The following is a 19,663-nucleotide window of genomic DNA, read 5'->3' on the forward strand; positions in this document are numbered from 1 at the left end:
TAAACTTGACTTGCTGCCACCTTTTAGAAACCCTGTATTATAAGTTTTAAATGCATTGTTGTTTCTCTATAGTCATAATCACACAAAACCCTGTGAATTTGTGGCCTTGTGAGGCTCCACTCCGCTTTTTATACATATTTTTAGTCTAAAATGGTCATTAGGTAACCGCGTGTGTAGATGGTTGTTGTTTTGATGTGATTTATTTATTTTTCAGCCATTCTGGCCGCTCGGGACCGGAATCGCCCGAGGGTTCCTGGCTGCGTTCGACACGGCCTGGATGGTCCGGAGTTGGGGCTTGGGAACGCCGCACCTGAAGATCCTGGCAGAGAGGTGAGCCTTCTGTCACATCGCAACACATTACACTCTCCTAAAACACACAGCTCTTATGCTAATCCTGACTTTATCAATCATTCAATCCATGGTTTTGCCGTTAACATGTCGTGTTTTTCCCGTCTGACGCTCTTATCAATTGGCAAATTCATCTTTTACGTCAGAACGTCATGAGTTTCCTGATTGTGCTTGGAAAGTCCTGTGAGTCACCTGGTCTTTTCCGTGTCGGTTCAACTTTTCCAGTCCAGTTAATCATTGACTTCATTCTTATCAACATTACAACCTATAGATAATGTCTCTTGCTTTCAGTTTTCTTTTTCATTGTTTATTTTCGTCTGAATTGTGAAAAACCTACCAAACAGGAAGGAGATTGAGTATATTATTCACAGAGTTTGAGTAATCTTGTGCACCGCTTGCTTCAGCTCACGACGTTGTGTCACACTCGGAAGAAACACAAAACCTTCCTCCACATTTTTAAAGCCGTAATGCAACATGTGATCGGTTCTGAGCTCGTGTTGCTGTTAATTTACCTTTTGAGGTTGCGTGAGGCTGCAAATCTGATACGTAAATGAGGGCTGGGTGATTATTTTGGTCTCACAGGGCCACGACTTCTGCTTAGTTGGTACATAAAGACATACAGCACATTTATAAGTATAAAAGACGGCTCAATCTTGCAATTCACGGTCAGAAGTCCAGCTAATCCACTCTTCTTTCAGCTGCAGCCTCAAAAATCCAGCCATAAATTTCCTCGAGATCCCGAGATCGACCCTTGTTAAAATTGGATTAATTGCCCAGTCATATGAGAGAATGCTAGTGCTACTCATTTTGTACGTGAGCAAACGCTTGGTAAATGACCCCCAAAGGTGTGCTCATTACAGTAGAAAATACACGTCCACTGTATGTGTTCAAATGTCGCCCACGGATCCTCTTCAAGGATGAGGTCAGAAAAATTCAATGTGTGATGAAAGTCCTTTATTCACGTGGACTGCCTACACATATTGCCTCAGACGTGTCTTCACCAGGGCAAACTTTTGTTCATTGCGATTCCATATGGTACCAGTAATAATCATGAAACATCGTTAAAAAGATTTTTTTTTGTTGGGTTTTTTAATCAATTTTTTGTCACTTTTTTGCCTAATTTTTATCAAATTTTTGTCATATTTTTGTAAAGAAGAAAATGTGCTCGGTGGGAGTTAAGGGGTTAAAAAAGGAGTTTAGCGGGGTTAGCGTAGCTGCTGTTAGCATTTATCTCACTAACCTGGATGTAGCGATTTTGGTAAGTATTGCTTTTCTAGCAGTAGGTGCAGCACTTTTGGCTAATGGGCCTGATAAATAAGTATGTTCAGAAACTCTCTGTTGAGTTTCAGAAATATTGATTGTGGTATTAAAGAGTTTTTTTGTAGTTTTAATCCAATCCAATCCACTTTATTTGTATAGTTTCCAAAGTGCTGCACATGAGATCCTAAAAACAGATGCAATACTTATTAGCTGTAGTTTCTCGCACATCTGCGGACCCGGAAGCACAAACGTATAGGTTTGTAAACTTCCGCAGATACCACATTTTATGCCTATTTGCACTTCGATTATACTACAATTTCCCCTAACATGAAGCAGAACGATTCAATATTTTGCCCAAAATGACGAATAATCATGAACACCCTCGGTAGCCAACGATGTTCTCGGTTTGTGGACCCCATCTCTCAGTGCAAGTGTCGTAAAATGTAAGCTATTAATGCTGGTGCCTCATTATGATGCATGTTCACTTTAACGTTCTTCACCAGAGCCGTGGGAAGATGTTTTAGTTAGGGGGCGCTGAGGGACAAAATTTACCCTGAAAATACTTTTTCTGTGCATAAATCCTGTTTATTAACCTCTTAACTCCCGCCTGAACTGAGAGCATTTTCTCCAGTTCAGCTTTACCCAAATCCTGTAGGCCAGTGTAACACCTCATTTGAAAGACCTACAAAACTAAATGGATCTTTTTCCTCACATCGGATTTTTTTCATCACTTTTTTTGTTCGGCAGTCGTCTCATTTTTGTCAAATTTTCGTGACTTCTTTGTCACTTTTTCGTCAAATTATTCCAATTTTTTGTCAAATTCGTATCATTTTTTCGTCCATTTTTTCTAAATTTTTCGTCAAATTTTTGTCCATTTTTGTCAATTTTTTGTCAATTTTTTGTCATTTTTTCGTCAAATTATTCACATTTTTTTTGTCAAATTCCTTTCACTTTTTGGTCCTTTTTTTTCTGCAATTTTTCGTCACATTTTTCTCACTTTTTTGTCAAATTTTTGTCCATTTTTGTCATTTTTTGTCATTTTTTCGTAAAATTATTCACATTTTTTTGTCAAATTCTCATTACTTTTTCGTCCTTTTTTCGCAATTTTCCGTGATTTTTTTTTTCCATTTTTGTCATTTTTTGTAAATTTTTTGTCACTTTTTCGCCATTGTTTTCTCACTTTTTACACATTGTCATCCTCGTTTTCGTCTCAGTTTTGTCGCTATTTTCACACCTTTTTCCCAGAAGCTTTTGGACTTGGGGTAAAGCTGGAGAAAATGTGCTCGGTTCAGGTGGGAGTTTAAGGGGTTAACATTGCCTGCAGTTCACAAACTATCCACCTTGTTCTTCCCTCTTTGACTGGGCCACTGCACCGTCTGGGAGGCCCGTCGTCAGTCAGTTAAACCACATGTCTTCTCATCTTTCTTGTTTAAAGGGAAAGCATGTACCAGCTCCTGTCTCAGACCACGCCAGAAAACACCAGTAAAAACTACGCCGCCTACAGCCTGAACCCCAAGACACGGTACACGCGAATCAACCCCTCGTCCATCCAGCCTCACCAGGTCAGCGCTCGCTTCACACACACTGAACAATTCCACCGTGTTTCTGACAAATAAAGCAGAGAAGAAGAAGAAAGCCGCTTCAGTTTCTGCTTCTGCTCGTCATTTCAGGTGCAGCATCTCTACGACGTGGACAAAGGCGGCTCGCTGAACAATAAACAGAAGAACAAACCGAGTCCCGTGAGACAAGGTCAGTTCCTCAGCTGTTCTACATTTAAAGGACATTGTTTGATATTTTCATTCATTGTATTTAAATGAGTGGAGAGGTTCCCTGCAGTCAAAAGACAATCGACCGTAGCTACAATAAAGCAAACCTGATTTTCTGGTTTCAGATACATGTACAGTAAAAGATTCAAGACCGTTGTTGAATGAAGATTTATATTTGTAACAAGTTGCCAAATGTATCCGATCTCTCTTTGAAATCTGCTCGTTAGCTACAAACCTGTGCACAGTCTCTGTTAACCCCTTAACTCCCACCTGAACCGAGCACATTTCCTCCAGTTTGGCTTTACCCCAGTCCAAAAGCTTCTGGAAAAAAAGGTGTGAAAATAGCAACAAAACTGAGACGAAAACAATGATGGGAATGTGACAAAAAAGTGAGAAAACATTGGCAAAAAAGTGAGGAAAAATGGATGAAAAAGTGGCAAAATGTCATAAAAATGCCACAAGGAATTGACGAAAAAATGGACGAAAAAATGACCAATTTTTTTTTTTTAAATGACAAAAACATTATTAAAAAATTGCGAAAAAATTACAAAAAAGTGACAAAAAAATTACAAAAATTTGATGAAAAAATTACAAAAAAATGACAGAAATGTGACAAAAAATGGACGAAAAAATGACCCAAAAAAATGACAAAAATTTGACAAAAATGTGATGAAAAAATTGCGAAAAAATGACCAAAAAAAGACAAAAAATTGATGAAAAAATTACAAAAAAATTACAAAATGTGACAAAAAATGAACGAAAAAACGCCAAAAAATTGACAAAAAAAGACAAAAAATTGATGAAAAAATTACGAAAAAAAGACAAAAATTTGACAAAAAAATGACAAAAATTGTATGAAAAAAATACGAAAAAATGACAAAAATGTGACAAAAATGGACGAAAAAATGACAAAAATTTGCCAAAAAAATGACAAAAATTTGATGAAAAAGTTACAAAAATGAGTTGAATACCCCCCAAAAAAAGAAAAAAAAATCTGATGACGTGAGGAAAAAGATCTCTCGGTTCAGGCGGGAGTTAAGAGGTTAAACACAGCACAATAATGAATAGAGTTTACATTTCTTCATTGTCATTAAAGTCTTAGTTGTAGCTTAGAAAATAAATGTGAGTTTCAAATTGTTTACTTTTCTTATTTATTCAAATCTGATCTCTCTTTCCCTGTGAACGCACCATCAGAGCAGTATGTGGAGGGGAGTGGGTGAGGGGGTAGAGTGAGGGGGATGCAGAGCAGGGTTTACTCCTGACACCTACTGACAAAAGATGGCTAGAGAATAGCTTAAACATTAAAGGGACTATACGGAGTTTAAAAATGTTAATATAGAAGGTGCAGTTACACATATGACCTGAGGTGGCAGTAGTGAGTATAACATGGCCAACTTGCATTTAGTCTCTTGAATTAAACATTACAGAATTGAAAAATCAAGATAAATGTTTTGTTATACAGGTGTATGTGAGAGTCTAGTGGTTAAGGCTGCAGCGTCGTGAGTTCGAGTCTCGGCTCTGAAAGTTTGCTTATTGCCTTTGTGGGAAAAAACAAACAAACGTGTGTGAACGGTGTTTCAGATTCGGTGAGTGGGTTCGAGGAGCTGCTGCGCTGGTGTCAGAAGCACACGGCCGGGTACAGGAACGTCAGCGTGACAGACTTCACTCAGTCCTGGAGGTCTGGACTGGCTCTGTGCGCTCTCATCCACCACTTCAGACCCAAACTCATGTGAGCGCAGCCACACTCAGCTCAACACACTCTTCTGAGCGATACAGTGTGTGGTGTTTTTGTAACTGATGATTTTGCCATATTTTGAGGCTTCTTGTAACATGGATGTTGCGTCAGCTAGTGTTGTAGTAATCATTTGCAAATATATTGTGCAGAATGAAGAAAATGCACCATTACAATTAGAGATTGACCGATATTGCTTTTTCTAACGCCGATATGCGATAGATCTCGGCCAAATGTTTGGTCGATTTTTCCAAAAGTCTTGTCTATAATCCTTTGTATGAAGCTTAAAGGAACTATACAGAGTTTAAAAATGTTAAAATTATGTATTTTTGTCCCCCTACATGTTTCAACAATGTCCTAATGTGTAGAATGAGCTCAGACCTGTTCACCACAACTGCCTCTAAAATCCTGCCCTGTCACTCAGAAAGTTGTTACTTCGGGTCCGAAGTGCCGTCATGCTAGCCTGATAAACCACACCCACCTCTTTCTGCACGAAAGAAAGGGGTCTGGCCACATACGGTAAACAAGTTGTTGATTGGCGGCTAAGGCCGAACCAATCACGACCGTCACAGAGAAATGAGAAGGTTACGTCTCTCGCTGCACCACTATGTTTTTAGTTCAATTAACGTTAACATCAGCCAAAACTAATCATGGATGAAGTAGTCGAGGATTTTGCCTCGTGTTCTCCGCGTGAGTTTATATTCACTTCATATTTTTTTTAATTGGACACAGCTGTCGTCACGTCCGCTAATCGCTAATTGGCTTGTTGCACAGTATGGCTATACTAGTTCCTCTGACCTGAAGTTGTGAGCGCCAGTACTTCCTGTCTGTATTCTTTTCCTATAGAGATTAGCTCAGACCTGCTGGAATAATAATCATATTGTGTAAAGATTATGTTGTGGGCAGTGAGTTTCCTCGTAGATGATCATTTACTGTGTGTTCAAATGTTGTTGTAACGAGTTCAGAGGAGACGCCTGTGATCATAAAGGATTGATAGTTTGTCTTGAAGCTAAAGGCTAACATGCTATAAAAAATGGAATAAAAATATATAGCGATAAAAAAATTAAAGTAGGACAAGATGGTTTATATGCAGATTAGTTTATATTTGAGGCACTATTTCAAATTTTATAATAAAATACAAATATGAATGAAATGAATGTTAGTCTTTAGCTTCAAGACAAACTCACTGATCCTTATAAACACAGACGTCTCCTCTACGGAAATATTTACATTAGGGATGCACGATAATATCGGCCGCCGATAATTATCGGCATTTATCGGCATTTTGGCGCCATCCCCGATAAAGCCGATAAAAAAAATTCGGCCGATAATTAGGCCCGATAATTATAAACTCAAATTACATTGAATCTGCGGCTCCAGCTCGCTGCCTTTCTCTCGGCGGCGCCGCCCCGCACGTCCTGCAGCCCGGAGCTGCTGCAGACTCAGGACAGCACGTTTACAGCAGCAGATATACGCTCTCCACGGCCGACTTTTGCACGGCTTTAGCTGAAAAATGCGACGAGTGTTCCAGCGAAACAGCTGTGCAGGCGCTCTCCGTGAAGGAAGAGTTTTTCGACTTTTTACATCGAAGTAACTTCAACATTAGCACCGCAACAAAATGAGAAAAAGACGAGGAAATGTGAACCGCGGACCCGCACTCACGTAAGTGAGCATTACTGGAACACAGCGGGGCCTGAACACCCATGTATTATCTTAGCATTTCTGATCAAATAAACACGATAGCCCCGCGATTAAAGTGCTATGAACGAGAGATGTTTTACATTGATGAAATGAGCCACGCTGCTCGTGTTTTTTTTTTTTTTTTACCACACGAGGCACAAATGCATAAATGAGCCCAATGCAGGATTATATTCCAGCATTGTAAATAAGAATTCATTAGTATGATGTCAACAAAAAGAAAAATACTGGGAATTAAGTAGTAGTAGTAATATTATTCTTTTTTTTCTTTTCTTTTTTTAAATAAGACAGAGCTTTAGAAAAAGGTGGAGACCCAAACCCAAAGGAAAACTCATTATTTGATTTATATTTATACACTTGTATATTGCTTGGTAGAGTTAATATATTTTGGGCAGAACTGTGAACTGTTACAGTGAGTTCTTGTCAAAAAATAAAGTGCAAATATATATACATAATTATCGGTGTCATTATCGGTTATCGGTATCGGGACATGCGGAATTATCGGTTATCGGTTCAAATTGGCATTATCGTGCATCACTAATTTACATTGTACAGCAACTCATTAACCTGAAGTAAGTGATCATCTACCAGGAACTCACTGTCCACCAGAGTCTGTAGGAAATACGATGATTCGAACGAGTCTAAGCTCATCTTAATGGAAATTAATACAGACAGGAAGTGCTAGCGCCCACAGCTTCAGCTCAGAGGAACTAGCGTAGCCACATTGTGCAACAAGCTTATTGGTTTATTTCACTGACAATCTGTGCGCGTTAGGCCCCGCCCCTTCAAACTGCTCCAATTGTTCCGTGACCAGACTAATTCCCTGCGTGGAATAGACAGGGAAGAGTGTGGCAGAGCCAGGCAACCATCATGCACAAGCTTAATAGAAGGTGCAGATACACATATGACCTGAGGTGGCAGTAGTGAGCATAAAATGGCCAACTTGCATCCAGCCCCTTTAACAATAAAATGTATCAGTGTTGAACTGTGACTGCAGGGGGCGCTTTATTGGAGATATAGGGCTGATTTATTCTGGATATTCATGTTTAGTAGATACTTCACACACACAAATCAGCAGATTCCAAAACCAAAAACAGTAAGTCTCTATTTCTTATGGTTCCAAAATTTATGAGCAAAAGTCTGCAACATAAAATATTAAATATGATCCGAGGAACTTGACGGATTTTCACTGACTTTTCTTCGCTCCCATGAGGCCTAGCAAGTTGTGGGAGGCTCATTTTAAGGCTGAGCTTTTTCCTACACAACTGGCTCTCCCTTTCAGTTTTGGAGATCGTAAAACACCCAAATATCGGCCTAATATATCGGTCGACCTCTATTACAATGCCACCTCCATAAAATGCAAATCTCAAGTCATTTTCCTGTTATTTCAAACTGATCTTTTGTGGATGATGTTCCCACAGAGACATGTCCGCTCTCAACGAGTCCCACGGCGTTCAGAACAACCAGCTGGCCTTCAGCGTCGTGGAGAAGGAGCTGGGCGTTCCCCGCGTCATGTCCCCGGACGACTTCGCCAACGGGGGCAAAGTCGACAAACTCTCCATGGTCCTGTACCTCACCCAGATCCAGAAGGCTGTCTCCGCTCCCGCCAAAGGTCAGCAGCATTGTGGGAAAAAGGAAATGATATTATCGTTTGCAGAGGACAGAACACAACTTGGATAATTGCAACCTTTCAAATCGTAATTACTCATTCAGCCCCACTTTCATGTCGAGTGTTACAGTGATCCCTTTGAAATGGAATGTTTGTTTCCTCTTTGAAAAAACGCTTTGTAAGAAGTGACAGATCTTACGTAATTGTGTTGCTTAGATACACAGCACCTCCGTAAAAGGAGCAGGCGCAACGTCCTCCCACTGGACTGCGTTAGTGAGTGAGTCGATCAGCACCTTCCCTTTAAGAGACTGGGGGACTGTAAATATTGATTAATGAGGATGTGGTTTTTCCCTCCAGTGACAGACTTATTGTTTTGACTCTCTGAAGTTGAAACTTAACTTTTAATTATAATTTTTGTTTAACTTTTTGTTGCATAAATCTACTCCCATTTAATAACCTGTAGCTTTTTCTTTAATGTATTAATTTATTGTCAGGGTTTTCATATTAAGGCGAGACGCGGCAGGTGAAAGTATTGATTTTTCACGCAGTGGTGGAAGTGGAGATTTGTATCTATTTTCCTCCCTTTACATCTTAGTTTTCATGTCAGATATAAAAATGATGATGTTTATTTTATGATGTTTTGTCTGCGAGGTGGGGGCGACCCGGAAGTAGAAAGGCCGTCTTTCCCGTGGGTTTTCATTCATAAATATTGACAGATTTGACATCCACGTGTCCTGCTAAGGGGCCCCGTGATGACGCTTTCACCCAAATATGGTGTTTTTCCTCCTACGAGACGCTGGAGCGGAAAAGTGGAAGAACGGGCCGAGCATGAGCACTCGCTACAAAACTTCAGGGCTGGTTTTCTCTGAATGAGAGAAGCCGCACTCGGGCAGAGCCTGAGCCCTTATAGAAGCTCCCACAGACTCCAAACTTTACAGGCTGAGACACAACAACATTTTGAAGGTTTTTTCAGAGGGATTTTTTAATATCTAATTCCTAGCCTGATTTATTCAGCTTTGAAACCAAAAAAACAGGCGGAATTTGAGTTTTTACTGATTTTTTCACTGATGATTCGTTTATTGAAAAACTAAACAAAATATCCAAAATCCCCTCTGAAAAAATCTTAGTTACTAATATGTCAATAAAATAAAGCCATAAAATTTAATCTGGCTCAATTCATTATTTTGATTTCGTTGCCCAAAATATAGGCAATTTTGGCCATTTTAATGCTCAAAATGCCTTATTTTTTATGTGAAAACATAAAATGACAGAAAAAATGCAATACATTTTTTTCTCATATTTATATCTGTGATGTTCAGCAAAAGCTTCAAATTGACATCTCTACATTTATTTATTTTCCCTATTCACCTGCAGTGTCTCGCCTTAATAGGAAAATTAATTGTGGCCTTAAATGGCATCTAATTTCATTCCATCTGGCATTAAGCGACATTCTTTGGGAATTAAACAAATATGTCCCAATAATACCTTCGACCTGTACTTTCGAATTGTAGTTTTTTGGTCTAAAGTGGCCCCTTTCCCATCATCTCTCTGCTGGATGGAACAGAAAAGCAGTTTTCTTGAGTTTGCTGGATAAAAATACAATATTTTAAAAATGACATACAAAAGCATTACATTTGACTTGCTGTTTTCTGTATAAACCCTGTGTGGGGAAGCTGGCCAATGCGGTCAAGTAGGCAAACCCAAAACTCCCATTTATTGCACCGTGGGAAAAAATCAAACTTTACATATTTACGAAAAAAGAACTGTCAAAAAAATGTAAACAAAATCAACCAAACAGAACTCAGGAAACCTCCCCGTGCACCCAGCAGCTACATGTGTCTTCCTGACTGATTGCGAGACCTTTCTTATAGCAGGAAGCCCCTCCCCCCGGTAAGTACATCCTACCAAGAGGTAAGTATACGGTTTACATGTACAGGTTAGGTTTCTTTTACTATAATATTCTCACGGGTTTCTTCCATCCCAATTATGTGTTTAGACTTTGAAAACAATCAAACACAAAATACCGAAACAAAATCAAACAAATGTTCAATAAACACAAAACCAGTTCCCCCCTGTACATGGACTTGTTCATGGAATGCCCCGAGATTTTAAAATGGCCGCCAACGAGGACACACCTCCTCTTTGTGGACCAGGTGGTAAGTGTTACCCATTTGTGATGAGTTCAATGCTTTACAAACTAAAGGAACATTTTGAACAAAATACAGATTTTAAACTATATATTGTCTGTGTGATGCTTTAAGTGAAATATCACCCAAACAAATAAACAAAACTAACCCGGGATAGTTAAGTTTAACTGTTAGTTTATTTTTGTCACTTTATTCAGTTATGCTCAAAATATCCAACTAAGGGAACAAAGTAACCTCAACCAGTCGGACATACTGTCGCTTCAAAGTTTGCAGCCTGAGTGAAGCGTAAAGAGAACTTTACGCACTGATTTTCAACTCCTGTCCTTGATTAATGTGTATAGAAATCAGTTGCCACATTCCAATTCTGGAAAAAAAGTTTCATAGGTTCTTATTTTGTTCACAGCCTCCATAGTTTAGACTAGGGACGCACCGAAACGACACTGGTATCGGATATCAGAACCGAGACTGGAAAATATACATGGCTATTGGCTAAAAACACAACTTTCACCAACTAAATCTAGTGAATATGGGCATGTGTACCTCATTTTGAAGGGCAGAACCTGGAGAATTCAATCGCTCAGTTAGTTTCAACCTCCGCAAATGTATTTTTGATTGCTGCGCAAAATGCTGCAACAGTATGCGAATGCTAGAGGCAGTATGCTAATGCTAATGTCAACTAATCAAATTGGATCACCTAAATTAGCCTAATAAGTGGCCGAGTGTTTGTATTTAACTGATCTGGCATATTTGTTACATAGAGTAGTTTATATTAATGCCTGTCATACATACCAGAGGATAGTGTGGAAAAGTCCAGTCATTCTTAAATGTTTTTCCATTACAGTTTCTTAAAGCCGCAGCGCGTAGAATTTTACCCTATAGATAAAATTTAAATACAAGTAACAGCAAACAAATAAAGATCTTCTTCTTCTTCTTCTTCTTTTGTCCTGTCTCCAACTCGTCTCCATGGAGATGTGACTAAAGTCAGCAGTATTTGAGATTTAAATCCAAATCCATTCTTTGATTACTGCAGTTTTCTGTGTGGAGCTGCTCATTAGAAGCATGTTTTGTACTGATGGCAACAGTATAGTCCCAAATGTTGCGCAGTGTGCCTTTAATAGATAGTTGTAATTAATAACATTTCGTTTGCAAGAAAAGATCAGACTTTATAGATCTCACAATGGAGAAAAGAGGACGATTCACTTTTCACTCACAGCAGCCACTTTTAAGAAGTCTCTCGGTATCGGTTAATATCGGATACTGGCTGATACTCACGATTCCCAGTATCGGTATCAGAAGCAAAAAAAGCAGGAATAGGTGGAGGTCTAGTTTAGATCTCCACAAACATGTTCTTATTCCGAAATGCTTGCTATTCTTGTGCTGTTTTTTTTGTTTTTCTTTTAAAGGGACTATACGGAGTTTAAAAATGCCCCCTACATGTTTCAATAATGTCCTAATGTGTAGAATGAGCCCAAAGGTGTTCATTCGGGTCCGAAGTGCCGTCATGCACGAGCTTAATATAGAAGCTGCAGTTACACGTATGACCTGAGGTGGCAGTAGTGAGTATAAAATGGCCAACTTGCATCTAGCCCCTTTAATGTGCGCAATCTGAAACTTAATTTTAAAACAAAGTGTTAACTGTGTCAACTATCCTCATTTTAGTCAAAGTAATATTGTTTTTGACTAAAATTAAATCAAAAGTAGTTCATGAGACTAAAACCATGACACAAATCTCCAGATATTTCTGTCGAGCCTCATGTCATTTAAATCCACTGGCAAAGTAACAGACCTTTGTTCATGCGGGAGAAGCAAGCAGTGCAATTTGATTTGTTTCAATTAAATACATCTTAAGTTGACTAAGGTTTATGAATTTAACACGTTGTCGACAAAAGACTTATTGCGTTATCAAAACCCAATGTCACACAGACCTCTAGTGAAGAAAACAAGCCGTGCTGCCCCTTTAAGAGCCTGTTACCCACAATCCCTCAGCTCTAAGTGGCTCGTCCCTCTGCTCTGCTGCTGCTCTCCTGCATTGAAGCTGGAGCAGGCGGAGCAGGCTGTGTCCGAGCGGTGCGGGGCTTAAGCGGCGCCTGACGGGGGACGAGCGGCTTTAGGGGGGGGGGAGGAGGAGGAGGAGGCTGTTCACGCCGCGCACGAGGACAGGATCGTCTTCCCCGGCCTCGGTATGTATTTTCTGAGAGCGTGTGCGGCGTTTGCAGCCGCTGAGATGCAGTGGCTGAGCTGGAGGTGGGTGTGAGAGGTGCAGTGCTGTGCTCCCTTCACTGATGTGCAGCAGGAGGGAGCTGTCAGTGGGATTATTTAACCTGAGGATGCCGCCGAGTGCAACGTGCGAGGGGGAAAATGACGCAAATTCATGAGGCTGATGCTCGTTTACAAGGCTGGTGGGGATGGACGGTTAATTTCAACTGAATGATTGGTATTTTAAAGGTTGCAAAAAGCCAAGACTGCATTTGTTTTAAGATCTTCTACATCATGTCTCCTGCAAACATCAGTCAAACATCTAGTGGGGTCTTATAATGGATGTGTCCTCCGATTTCAACACGGATTTGAAAACATACACTGGGTCTAATCACAAACTGAATGTAGAAATGTCCAGCCGTGATCGATTCGATGTAATGTTTGTTCTTTACGAGTGAGATTTCTGGCTTGAATTTGAATTTCTGGCAATTCTCAACACCTGTGCCCCGGAATGTGCACCGCCCCCTTTCAATCATGTGACTTCTGTTGTTATGGCGGCCATTTTGAATACCGAAGTAGCATTACGAAGTACTACAACATGCAACAACATCTCTACTCAGGATGAAAATGAAAGACGACTGATTGACAGTGGCGTTTTTATGTACTCGTAATCATTGCTCAAGAAGAAAACGGTAAAAACACGACCCCAGAGACGCACGTTTATGTGAAGAAACTGCTCAAGACGTTAGCATGCTACCGGTTAGCATCTAGCTTCAACAGCTCAGCTCTGACCTCTCCAAGAGAAAGCCCTGAACCTCAAACATCTGGCCTTGGATACAACATGTGACAGAGGTCAGAGCTGTTACTGTAGTGTTTCCTCAGTGTTCGTATGTGAGCCACACATGTGTTTACTGTTGACGCCATAGATACAGACGGCATCTCTGGAATCGCCCATATATGGTCATGTTTGAAAACAGTTAAGGGGGAAAACAATTTTGAAAAAATTTAAATTTTCTCTAATTATTCAAAAACTACTGTAACAAACGCTGAAATATGAATATAGTTTCTACTAAATAATGATACAAAGACATGGGGAGGAGCAAAGTGGTTCAACGGCCCATAAATACATGAATAACGGAGAATGCTAACTTGATGCTACATGTTAGCATCAGGCTAATGCTAACGGTTAGCTAGCGCTTGCTACAACTGCCGTTTTTTCACTTCTACTGAACAATCTGCTGTGAGAAAATATCCATATGGGCCTGATTTACACTTGACTTTATGTGTTAAATAGGTTGATATTCCACCAGAAAATGGCTAAAAAGAGGGAAAAATTGTGTTTCTCTAAAGATTCTATTTTCCCCCTCGGCGAAGCCACGCCCCCTTCTATGACGAGATGCGTCTGTATCTATTGACAGTTGCTAACCGGTAACATGCTAACGTCTTGAGCAGCTTAACTGACTCTGTTGACGTGACAAACTGTAAAAATCACAGAGAAATGTTTTCTCTTTGATGTGTTCATTTAGTCTTCAGAGTGAAGCAGATCTTTAGTAAATCCTGCTGTAGCTCGACAGACAGAGCTGCTTCGTCTGTGACACATTTGCTGCTTGTATCACATAAAAAGGTGAGTCTCTGTGGCCGTGTTTTAACCGTTTCCTTCTTGAGCAATGATTCCGAGTCCATAAAAATGCCTCTGTCGCTCAATTGTCTTTCATTTTCATCCCGAGTACAGATATATATATGTTGTAGTGCTGCATAATTCTACTTTGGTATTCAAAATGGAAGCCAAAAGTATCCTTGATGTCATTGGAAACTCACGTACAGATACAGACGGCAACTCGTCATAGAAGGGGGCGTGGCTTCGCCGAGGGGGAAAATAGAATCTTTTAGGAAACACAAATTTTCCCTCTTTTTAGCCATTTTCTGGTGGAATATGAACTTATTTATCACATACAACGAGAACAGTTAGCATTAGCCCGATGCTAACATGTAGCATCCTGTTAGCATTCTCAGTTTTTTTTATGTATTTATGGGCTGTTGAACCACTTTGCTCCTCCCCATGTCTTTGTATCTTTCTTTAGTAGAAACTATATTCATAATTCAGCATTTGTAAAAGTAGTTTTTGAATAATTAGAGAAAGTTTAGATTTTTTTCAAAATTGTTTTCCCCCTTAACTGTTTTCAAACATGACCATATATGGGCGATTCCAGAGATGCCGTCTGTATCTATACCTGGTGGGACTTAACATCTTTGGCCTTGTGAAGAGATTTATTTAGTTTTTTCATGAAACGTCTGCCCCGTTAGTGTAGAAATGTCACAACTGCATCGATTCAGTTGACTCTTGTACTACCCCGGATGTTGTCTTTCCTGAAACGCTGATATCATCTCTTTTGTGCTTTTGTAAACTCCCCTGTATGTTATTTTTAGATGGGATGAATTGGCTTCTAAGTGCCTTTCTTAACCCTCTCTCTGCTTGTGCTTGTTGACTGCAGGCCCAGTGGGTGTCCAGGCTCTATCAAAGAAGCCCCTGACCCTCTCGCAAACACAATCCGCCGTTTTCTTCCTCAACAAACTCAAGCACAACTCGCTACAGAGACAGAAGGTATTTATGTCCTTTACAGTCATTTATATGTTGGAGTTTGGAACAATTCCCCCACACCAAACCTCCAAATGTTCGTTATAGCAACATCCATGAACGCCACAATATATGGCACAGTCAGAGAGAACTTTTATCCATTTAAAAATGTCCTCTAGTTTATTTTGTTCAGTTTTAGTCATGATTTTCCTCGTTTTGGTGCCATTTGTGTAAAATTCATGGAACGTTACTGAACCACTTATTTTTTCTCTCCCTAGTTTCAGCGTGTTTTGTTTCTTTAGTCGGTCAGCGGATTTTAAAAAGTCTCCACTTGTTTAGCTCAAGAAGTGAAGCTAAATGAGGACACCTTCATAGTTAATTTATTGCTTCTTTAGCCTCTTAATAGAAATCACATGGAGCTGAACAAAACAATTCATTATGAGGGAGTTCTATGTTAAACAAGGAGTTTCCAGGAACTCTCTGTCGCGTAAATCAGCCGTTCACAACAAAAACATGATGATTCTGTTCTTGCAGGAGAAGTTGGCCTCTCAGAAACGCTCCACGCTGAGAGACAGGAGAATGGGGGATGAGGTCAATGTAAGTATGTTGTGCCTGTAGCCTTAGTTTGTTTCTGCAGGCTAATGCACAGACGTTTCATTCAGTCGGTCCCTTTTCATGTTGAAATGGACCCCCCCAAAAATCTATGTGGCCACTAAGCACTCACTTTGTCAGCTGGACTGGGTTGTTTGAGGAGGAGACATTTTGCCTCTCAATCAAAAGGCTTCATCACGCTCATGTGTTCATTACTCATCCTCTGGTTAGCTTCAGCCTTCTTCAGGGCTCTTGTTCTTTCCAGTAAACCACTCATTTAATCTAGTAAAATTTACATGAAATAAATGAATTTGCCCCTGACTTGAGTAAACAACCTCAGGAAATCAGTCCAAGAGGCAAGTTTTTACACTTAAATTAAAAAGGAGTATTTTGTTTCAATGTAGATATCTCGACTCGACTTTTTGCTGGCTTTCATGCCCCATTAACATTACTCTGTGCCAAGGCCATGGGAACCCAGGGTGCTGAGGGCGCTGCAGCACCCCCTGGTGGATAGCTAATGAACTGCAGGCAATATTACCCCCTTAACTCCCACCTGAACCGAGCACATTTTCTCCAGCTTTACCCCAGTCCAAAAGCTTCTGGAAAAAAGGTGTGAAAATAGCAACAAAACTGAGACGGAAACAAGGATGAAAATGTGAAAAAAGTGAGAAAACATTGACGAAAAAGTGACAAAAAATTTACAAAAAATTACAAAAATGGACAAAAATTTGACAAAAAAAAGTGAGAAAAATTGCGGAAAAAAAGGACGAAAAAGTGATAAGAATTTGTCCATTTTTTGTCCATTTTTGTCATTTTTTGTAAATTTTTTGTCACTTTTGCGTCAAATTATTCATTTTTTTTGTCAAAGTGAGAAAATTTGAAGAAAAATGGAGGAAAAAATGGACGAAAAAATGATAAGAATTTGACATAAAAAAATGTGAATAATTTGACGAAAAAGTGACAAAAAAGTGGTGAAAAAAAGTCTGATGTGAGGAAAAAGATCCATTTAGTTTTGTAGGTCTTTCAAATGAGGCGTTACACTGGCCTACAGGATTTGGGTAAAGCTGAACTGGAGAAAATGCTCTCGTTTCAGGCGGGAGTTAAGGTTAATAATTAGGATTTATCCACAGAAAAAGAATTTTGGGGGTAAATTTTGTCCCTCAGCGCCCCCTAAACTAAAACATCTTCCCACGGCTCTGGTCTGTGCATTGTCATGATCACGTCCCTTCAACTGTGACTTTGTGCCTCTTGTAGACACCCAGCGTGCCTGCCGAGCCCAAGCCCAAACCTGACCCAGTGCCGGAGCCCTCCCCCGGGGGTCTTCATGAGTCCCCTGCTGCCCCGGACGCTCCAGCCCGGGACGCTTCAGCCCGGGACGCTCCAGCCCGGGACGCTCCAGCCCGGGACGCTCCAGCCCGGGACGCTTCAGCCCGGGACTCTTCAGCCCGGGAAACTCCTTCTCCAGCCTCTGACTCCCTGGCCCACAGCGAGGAGTGTTACTTCTGTGGGAAGCGGGTGTACGTTCTGGAGAGGATCAGCGCGGAGGGGCTGTTCTTCCACCGCAGCTGCTTCAAGTGCCATCGCTGTTCCCTCACGCTCCGGCTCGGGGGGTACACCTACGACCAGGCCACAGGTACCGACGCAAAGACGTAATTGTAATTTTCCATGCTTTTATGTGGCCTCGCTGCTGAATAATTCGTGGTGGCGTTGGTAGAAGTGGGTGAACATGCATCTTTCATAACCTAAAGAGTTTTCTCCTCTTTCTTTTGTGACGGTGGCGTGTGTGATGTTCCCACAGGGAGGTTTTACTGTGAACTGCACTCAGAAGCGTTGGTGTTTCCTGCAGAAGCGCCGTGTGAGGTGGGTCACTGAGCCGAGAGCCGCTCACTGCACACTCAATACAGCGTGCTTTATTCAATGTGCAGTGAGCAATATTGGATTGTGTAACAGCTTTGAGACAAATGCAGTAAACGATACAGTAGATTCCGCTGTGGCGCTTTATATTTAGTTAAATAATTAAATTGGTTCCTTTTTTTAGATGAGACGACAAAATGATTTAGCTTCTAGTTGCTCCATACATGTTCTGTTTTGTCTGTATTTATATGGTGCTGCGTTCTGATCAAGGGGCTTAAAGGAATAGGCCACCGTTTTTACTGAGATATGTTCTTACCTGAGCTTTGACGAGTTCTTTAGGACCTGTCTGATCTTCCCCCGTGCCTTCAGTCACGTAAACACAGCGCAGACGGCGTTAGCATTTAGCCTCTCCCTCTCTCCTCTATAGCTCCAAAACAGGTCAAGATAGAAGGTTAGTGCTAGATCGTATGCTCCGGAGGGACAGTCTGCTGTGAAAACGTGAGATATCATGACACAAATTAGGGCCAGGGAAATGGTTCACCTCTTAACTCCCACCTGAACCGAGAGGATCTTTTTCCTCACGTCATCAGATTTTTTCTTCCAACATTTTTTTGTTGGGTGTTCAACTCATTTTTGTAACTTTTTTGTAATTTATCACATTTTTGTCTTTTTTTTTCCGTCCATTTTTTCGTCCATTTTTAATCAATTTTTTGTCACATTTTTGTCATATTTTTGACATTTTTCTGTCAATTGTTTATCAATTTTTTTTGTCACATTTTTGTCATTTTTTCGTCCATTTTTTTGTCAATTTCTTGTGACATTTTTTGCCACTTTTTCATAAATTTTTCATCACTTTTTGTCAATGTTTTCTCACTTTTTTGTCACATTTCCATCATTGTTTTGTTGCTATTTTCACAGCTTTTTTCCAGAAGCTTTTGGACTGGGGTAAAGCCAAACTGGAGAAAATGTGCTCGGTTCAGGTGGGAGTTAAGGGGTTAACCTTAAGGATTAGGATTATTTGCATTTTTAGACAAACCAACTCATAAATCTATACAAACTCACAGCAGACCGTCCCTCTGGAGCATACGATCTAGCACTAACCAAGATAGAAGCTACCAAGCTCTTCCACGTTTTCCCTATTTAAATATGGTTACGTGAAGTGTTCCACTACAAAGTATAATTACACAAAATTAAACAATGTGGATTTTCTAAGCGGATAAAAGGGGGAACTATATTGTAAGGCGTAATAATACCAGGAGTAGTTTGGCATCCGCGCAGTAAAGTGAAGATTACTGCACGGATATCGAACTACTCCGGTATTATTACCAAATGCACCACTTGAATATAAATTGTTATGGTGAAAAGTTGCTAACGAAGGATCGATAGCGCCCCACTCAGACCAAAATACAATTATCCAAGCAGTTTTCTTCATTCATGTAAAATCCATATTAAATGAAGCTGATCTAATATCAGTGTTATTTTTGACGACTAAAATTGGACTAAAACTAAATTAAAAGCTTCTCTTGAGACTAAAACTTTGACTAAAATGTCCAAATATTTTAGTCGACTAAAATAAGACGAAATAAAAATGAAAAGGAGAGACTAAAATCATCCAAACTTGTATTGAGCGTCTGAAAGAGCCTCAGATCAGGTAAATTCTCTGCCAAAGGATCAGCTCTGAGCTTTGTTCATGTGGAGCAGAAACATGAAGCAGAGGAACAACATTAAATATGATTATAATGAATATTATAAAAACTAGTTTGACTAGTTTTAGTCAAAAAAATATCTTCAATTTTAGTCTAGACTAAAATTAAATTACATTTTCATCAAAAGACTAAAACTAAATTAAAATATGTTGTCAAAATTAACACTGCTTAATTGCCAACA

The 19,663-nt window shown here is 40.0% G+C and overlaps 1 protein-coding gene across 1 annotated transcript in view; it reads left to right on the forward strand.

The window, feature by feature from the left end:
* mical1 (microtubule associated monooxygenase, calponin and LIM domain containing 1) overlaps positions 1-19,663 on the forward strand; it is a 50,658-nt gene that overhangs the window by 22,617 nt on the left and 8,378 nt on the right. Inside the window, exons 9-17 of the mRNA XM_079575438.1 lie at positions 215-330; positions 3,044-3,170; positions 3,279-3,357; positions 4,956-5,103; positions 8,226-8,416; positions 15,249-15,358; positions 15,866-15,928; positions 17,177-17,555; positions 17,721-17,782. Coding sequence (XP_079431564.1) covers positions 215-330; positions 3,044-3,170; positions 3,279-3,357; positions 4,956-5,103; positions 8,226-8,416; positions 15,249-15,358; positions 15,866-15,928; positions 17,177-17,555; positions 17,721-17,782 — 1,275 coding nt within the window. The remainder of the gene's footprint in view (positions 1-214; positions 331-3,043; positions 3,171-3,278; positions 3,358-4,955; positions 5,104-8,225; positions 8,417-15,248; positions 15,359-15,865; positions 15,929-17,176; positions 17,556-17,720; positions 17,783-19,663) is intronic.

The sequence above is a fragment of the Gobius niger genome (genome assembly GCF_951799975.1).
Source record: "Gobius niger genome assembly, chromosome: 17".
NCBI lineage: Eukaryota > Metazoa > Chordata > Actinopteri > Gobiiformes > Gobiidae > Gobius > Gobius niger.